The sequence below is a fragment of the Nilaparvata lugens genome, chromosome 3 (genome assembly GCF_014356525.2).
Source record: "Nilaparvata lugens isolate BPH chromosome 3, ASM1435652v1, whole genome shotgun sequence".
Taxonomy (NCBI): domain Eukaryota; kingdom Metazoa; phylum Arthropoda; class Insecta; order Hemiptera; family Delphacidae; genus Nilaparvata; species Nilaparvata lugens.
Genome location: NC_052506.1, coordinates 75501435 through 75509107, shown reverse-complemented (window position 1 = coordinate 75509107; position 7673 = coordinate 75501435). Strand labels below are relative to the sequence as shown.

The following is a 7673-nucleotide window of genomic DNA, read 5'->3' as shown; positions in this document are numbered from 1 at the left end:
CAAAGTTACTAGACAGAGTTACAACGTTGACAAAGTCCAAGATAAGGTTAGAATTTCACGTGTACAATTTTTATAAAATTTTAGACCTTTTTGGATATATCAGGGTAACATTGAGAGTGTATAAGAGAAAAGATTCAGAAATGTCCAAATCATAAATTAGCTGTCGACTGGATTATCAATTATTGGAAGCAATTAGTTCACGAATCGGCTGGATTATTAATTGAATGCTATTATATGCAATAATGGACAAAACGGGCAAATGCTTGTCTTGAGAAAATATTCCTTAAAATCTGGATAAACCTAGTTCAAAAGCTGAGAAGCCGAGAGAGATATGAATGGTATCATACACGTTTGAGTCATATCTTCTGACGCTCTCCCTAAGTTGGATTGTTTCTTTGTAACTATTGTTTCTTTGATTCTTTTGATGTAATTCTTACTCACTTAAATAACACTTTATACTCTGGCTCTATTTTCGTTCGCTTCAACCCCAGTCATATACGAATATGAATATACAATTGGTATATTGGCATGCAATTAATAACCCAATGCAACGTGAACTGGGCTTATTTCTCTCCACTTCCACTGCTTTCAATAGATGAGCTGACGGAAAATCGGCAACATTTTAAGCGAGTTTTCCAGACCGGGAGACTTACTAGTTTGAATAATCCCTTCCAGAAGTTTTATGATATTCATATTCATGAACAATGGATAAAACATTCTCATATCACTGCTATTCTATATAAACATTAAAAGGTTTATTCTACTGGGCTATATGTGTGAGAAATCTATTCGTGATGCATCATGTAGGTATGTGAATAAAACTTACTTCTTAAATGAATGGCTCTAGTTGAATCAATCAACAAGGTAAACGCAGAAATGCACGTCTACTGTCTGAAGAAATTAACCAATAAAAGTACACTAATACTAGTGTAAAAAAATATTCAATTCTTCAAATATCTGCTTATTTTTGTTACAAATACATTTCCATAAAAAAAAAACGAAAAGTACGAATATTCAATTCTTTGAATATCTGCTTATTTTTGTTACAAATACATTTCCATAAAAGTGCACGAATACTGGTGTGAGAAGAATATTCAATTCTTCAAATATCTGCTTATTTCTGCCACAAAGACAATTTCATAAAAGTGCACGAATACTGGTGCGAAAAAAATATGCAATTCTTCATATATCTGTCCATTTTTGTTTCAAAGACAATATTTATAATTGCTTCTTATAGCATAATTTCTTCGAATTAGGATCCATCTAGCCCAAAATAATTATTTGTTCAGAGAAGATAAAGGAAAACAACAACAAAAAATGGAAGAGTGAAGCAACAATAAATGGATGATAAACCTATCAATTATTATTGAAACACGTTTTCAACACATATCAGTTTCACAGCATGTAGAGACAAATGCTGAAAGACCTTTTGTAAGCTGCTATTCAAATGTTGATTATTTGGAAATTGTATTGAGTAGATGAGAACATTCTCTTTATTCTGTTAGAAATTACTGTCGAGTGAGTCGAGCTAAACTTGAGAAGCGATCGTCGCCCTGGCGTGTTATTATTGGGGAGTTGAGGCTAATGGCAGTATACAAGCAAAGCCTGTTATTATGGTGAAAGAGAGAGAATGAGAGAGTGTGGTGCAATATAAGGCTAAAGGGTGTATTAATGTAATGCAGTCAGTGTTGCGTGAGTGTGCAGTGCTCATGTGACCGAAGCTTGCGAGAAGAGCGGGTGGCAGAGCTACGCCGCCATTGGTCGAAGCTGGCCAATTGGGGAGAAGGAGGTGTGGTTTCGGCGAACGCAAAGGTCGTCATGTGGCAGATGTCGAACGACTATAGACTGCTTGCCGCTCGGTATGACACATTCGGTGGCATGCCAACTTTTCTCACATACTTGACGACGACTATTCAGCCTGCATCAAGCATCACACATCACATTTCAAACTATACTTCGGCGATCGCTGACTATTTAGCCTGCAAAGTGGAGCGTGAGATACCAGTACGCCACTCTTTCTTCAATTGCCTGCGTGTCGCTTGTGAGATATTGACAATCCGCCGATCACAATAAAGTTGTCATTAATATCAGACTCTGCCCGTTGTATGAAGCTGTTTCAAAGGATAAGTGGTACCGTAAAGGTTGTCTCTTATTGGGATCGAGTCCATTGTCTACTTCATTGTAAACATAACAGATGTTGCTGTTGTGTTTTTTTTTGGATTCAGACTAATGTTGTTATATTAGACAAATAAATTTTTATTGAAATAAAAACCGCGCATCACCACTCACGGTCTTGTTCAAAGTAAACTATTTTAGCGATTTCAATGTTGATGCATCTTTTGAGAAATCAATAGGAGAAGATTTATACTTTCTCTCATATTAATTTCGCGATCTGTTCAAAGCATTCCAAACAATCAATTGGAAAGGGGAAAATTTTAGTAGTTGTACTCAAGAAATACAGTAAGAAATCACAGTATACAAATCACAGTATACACCCACTGTGAATATACCCTGACCATTCGAGCAATTAATGTCCATTTGAACAGCTCCACCCAATTATTACAATGAACATAGTATAGAAATGAAAACTGAGCATCACCACCCATGGTTTTGTTCAAAGTGAACTATTTTTGCGATTTGAATGTTAATGCATTTTTGAGAAATCAACAGGAGAAGATTTATACTTCCTCTCTTATCAATTACGTGATCTGTTCAAAGCATTTCAATCAAGCAATTGGAAAGAGGAAAATTCTAGTAGTTGTACTCAAGAAATACAGTAAAACCCACTGTGAATATACCCTGACCATTCGAGCAATATAATTATCATTTGGACAACTCCACGCAATTATTATTACATCTTATCCATTAATTCTAGTTCCCTTGAAAAAGAATGAGGTAGCGAGCAGAAGTATAATAGATGACCTCTGGAAACTTTCGTGGAAAAATTGCGGAGGAAATTCGTAAAGTACAGTCAAATTTGTCATTGGAAATTGCCATTTTTTTTGCAAACTTCTACCTTGATCAGCTGGATTTATGATTTTTGTAGTCTTTACCCATTATCATGTAGTTCCATTCGTCTTCATCTCTTCATGGATGAATAATGACCATTCAGGGTTCATAAAGCCGATAGCCTATTCATGTGATACCCTGTCCGATATTTCTACTTAATCACTCCAATTATCCATTCAACAGCAATTTTGATAAAAAAAGGATATATATCTTAATTTTTCTACTAGTAGGAGAAGCGTGGAGGCTGCTAAGCATCACTATACAGTTGTAGAAGGCGATGTGGAGGGAGAAGCCCGCCCCCAACCGGAGCACGAAGCGCTGAGGCCGCTATAATACCCTAACGGAGGGGTAAAGCCCCTGCCGAGCGCGAAGCGCTAGGGAATAAATAAATAAGTACTGTATCTCGAGATAGAGGTTTCTACTCATTCATCTATTTTGAGCAGAAATCAAGTCGATCAAATGGAACGTTAGTAAGTTCCGCATTCATTCATGAAGCAGGTCCCATTTCTCATTGGACACAGAGTACAGTATTTTTATATCGGACTCATTCTCAATATTGACTTGCAAAGTATGCCTTTATTATTGCTCTCAAATGATTGTTTCAGAAAAATATGTGGGTTCATGAATGATTCGTGAAATTGACTTTCATAACAGCTCGACGTTGAGCGCTTATTACAAAATCGTTTTCCCAAAACAAGATGCATGACTAGCGTGTACAGAGCTTTGTTCCAGAATCCTAAAAATTGCAAGAGCCTAATGCAAGATTGAATTGAAAACTTGATTTGGGGAGAAGAACTCTAATGTGATTCATCTGAAATTAAACACTTATTTACATGCAGGTTTCACTCTCTATCAGTTCTGTGTCAATCCGCATACAGTTATGGCTTGGAGACTGCTCAATCCATCCACGTTATATTCGAAGGAGTCAAATACTAAAATGTTTTTCAAATATACAGAATATTTTCAATTTTTGATGATGATTTAATTTCTTGTCAACATTCTGGGATCAAAGATATCTGTATTTGGAAGTGCTTATGAAACAACCTATTTTGGATTAATTTTTAATAAAAATTCGGGAATGGAATAGTAAGGGCTAAGACTGCTTTATCATTCCTAATCATTATCATGATTATGTGTGTATGTCATTGATAGATAAGAAAATAATAACATTCCATTGACTGCCGACGGTCTACCAAAAGACTTAATAGTATTATGATAATGTTATGATTTTAAATGTGTATATCATTTGACAGATATCAAGTTATCCAGTTAACGAGAAGACAAACATGGAATTGAGAATAGCAACTGAACATGACTGAAAACTGATTAATAATGTCAGTGTTTAGCCTATACGTTTATAAGTAATTTTCAATTCATAATTATTATTGCTTCATAGCTCTAGGAGATTCAGCATTTTTGTTATCTATTTAATCAGGATTTGTATTACTTTATATTCAAATTATCATTGATTATCAAATGATTGATTATTCAATTACGTCCGAAAAAAGTCATGCAAACACAGACTGAAGCACAGACAATAATGTTCTACAGAAGTGAACTTGTGCCATTATTTGGCAAATGAAATCGCAGTGGCAATTGCAAATGGCTGTTGAGTATCCGCTTACATTTGAGAGGGGAATTTAGATTCCTCTGGTCGGCCATAGTCAGTTCAGAAGTGAGAAAGCGAGGCTAAAGAGCACGGAAACGTGATGCCGTGACTGCCGACAATGGATTGGATTGTGGAAATCTGCAATTCCCTCTGGTTTCCCCTGTGCGTTATGCAGATTGGCTCTGCCCAGGTATTTCCCCTAAATCAGGGTGTACCTACAAAACTGTGGCGTTCAATGGCAACTCCAACTCTTCATCTCGCCATCACTTTGCAGGGCGCTCCGCTCAGACCTATTAAGACACAATTACACTCTGCGGTCATCAACCACTCCAATACGACACGCAAACCCCCTTCAATTCACCCCCACCCCTATTAATTCACCAACAATACGGCCATAAATCGTGACCATCTACAGTGAATTTCTTTCTGACAGCCTCTTTGAATTACCCCTCATAGGCCTATGGGTTCGAGTCATGCACAAAACTGCTATAGCTAAGTGGAGCGTGTGATAAGGAAGACCTTATTAATGAGGTATATAAATACAAAGCAAGGCAGAATTTTCCATGTAAACTCAACTCTACGCTCCATTTTTCTACTCAAAAGAGTGTACGGTAGCATTTTCAGTATATTCTCATAGAGCTCTATTGATAAGTCTGCTAAAGAATCTTGGTTACATGAAAAAGTGATATGTATTACAAAACAGAATGAACAATAGAATGTAGAAAATGTATATTTGATTAGATTAGAGTTCGAGGTAGAGATAAGTTATAGATTATTCAATAAGACATATTAGAGTAGTTGGATAGAGACTTCAAAAAAAAAATCAGTTACAATTTTGGATCAACATCTAAGCATATCTTCAAATGCGCTATTTATTGTAAGAGTGGTCAGAATTTTGTGAAGAGTCATCACAGGTAGAAATTAAGATAATAACAGGTATAGAGGTCAGATGCATTTCCTATATACATAGGATGATCGACTTGTGCGAGAAAGAATAATATTAATTTATTGTTGGCTAAAGTTCTCACCTAACTTTATTTTTTTGAAGCTATTGAAAATAATTCAACACTAGAATTGATCTCTATAGATCACAAGTAGAAAAAACCAATAAGCTTCCAAGTTGAGAATAAAACAGTAAACTCAAGTAAATAAGCAAAAGCTGCTAAGGGAAGTACACTGTATATTATCTAACGTTACCAAAACTCATCACTAGGAATTACAGTATCAGTTTGAACTTCGAGCAGAAAGCATCGTTTGTTTTCGCTCCGTTATCTCTAAAATCCTACCGGCAATAGTGAACCAGTGAATTCGGGCGTGATTTGATTTTGCTTTGTGTTTCGCCTTGACTTTATACTGTTTGTATGGAAAGTAATTAAATTTCAACTATTAAAATGTCGTGTAAAATCTGTTTTAAGTCGGTGCGAAGCGGTCATAACTTTGATAAGGTTGCTTGTGGCGTGTGTTCGGGACTAGTGCATACAACCTGCGCTGGACTTGATGCTAATGACGTTAAATATATGACGGACAATAACCAAATTTGGCGCTGTAGGGAGTGTAACTTGGAGCGACGAAAAAGTATGTCGAGTGAGGCGCCGGTGACAACCGTTTCAGTGTCGTCATTATCCGATGTAATCTCATTACTCAGAAAAATAGAGACTGATTTGGGAAATTCACTGGAGGCGTGTCATGCGGAGATTAAGGAGCTGAAGGAAAAACAGGAGACTCGTAACGAGAAATTTGAAACCTGTCTTAACACTATCGAGACTTTAACTAGGAGAGTCGTGAGTTTAGAAAAGGAGAACATTCAATTGAAGGAGCGTGTAGAAGATTTGGAACAGTATTCCAGAGTTAATATGGTCGAGATACGGGGCCTGCCTCAGCAAACTAACGAAAACCTCACCTCGATGGTTTGTAGCATATCTGGTGCTCTCGGCTGTCAGATCACGGAGGATTCCATCGACACATGTCACCGAATAGGTCGTGCTGGACCAGAGGGGCCGGCTCCAGTTGTCGTCAAATTCGTCAGGAGAACCGACAAAAACGCGCTGCTTCAAAAGAGGAGAGTTAAGCGTGACTTTTCAAGCAGACACATCGGCGGTAACACGGATCAACCGATCTACATCAATGAATGTCTATCACCATCAAGGAGGAAACTTTTCTCATTGGCCAGATCTGCACATAAAGAGCATCGATTTCGATTCCTGTGGGTGAGAGACTGTAAAATTTTAATAAGAAAAAAGGAAGGTAGCCCAGTGATTGAACTCAAGTCAGTCGAACAACTAGAAAACTTGATAGCTCAAAGCCCATTGCCAATAATCAATGCTGATAAAAGTACTGAAAGCACCTCGAATGATTAACTTAGAAGATTTTGCGTTTAATTCAACTCTATTTAATATCGCTAGAGAATTTTTCATGAATTATATGAGCGATATAAGCAGCATTGAATTGGTTAGGGAATTGGTTAGGGCTTTACAGAATGTTAATAAATTATTAATTTGTCAATTTTCATTTAGGTCTGACTTGTTTTTTCTATTTTTGCATATTTTTTCAGCTAAGAAGATCTCTTTCTCCCTCTGTTTAATTCTATTTAACGCGTTTAACTACATAATTGAAAATTGTTATCAACTGGTTCATATTGTATATAGATACCAAGCTAATATTGCGGTTGCTTTGATCACTTTGCAATCACTTTTTATTCATAATGGTAGTTTATGTAGTCAGCATATTCTTCCCATGACGTATAATTTCACAAGATGTATTAGTATTGAGTTCATACGGCGCTTTCCAGTGTATTGCCCAAATAGTATAACTATTACAATTAGCGATATGAAAAGGTTTTGCAAAATAATTAAGTTTTCAGGTGAATCAATTACCGTGACGCTTCATAGGCTTGTTTTTTGTTATCAAACTACCTATTGTATAATAAATCTTGTAACTTACAATGACTGAACTAAGTAACGATATATTTAATTACACTCAGCATAACAACATTGTAATTGTACAACAAAATATTCGTAGTCTTAGAGCTAATTTTGATGCTTTCAGCCTCCAACTC

General features: G+C 36.4%; 1 protein-coding gene across 1 annotated transcript; it reads left to right on the top strand.

Annotated features, from left to right (window-relative positions):
- Nucleotides 1-6009: 6009 nt before the first annotated feature.
- Nucleotides 6010-6975, top strand: LOC120350281. Its single transcript, XM_039422895.1, has one exon. It carries the CDS (start codon nt 6010-6012, stop codon nt 6973-6975), a length of 966 nt encoding a protein of 321 aa, XP_039278829.1.
- The last annotated feature ends 698 nt before the right edge of the window (nt 6976-7673 follow it).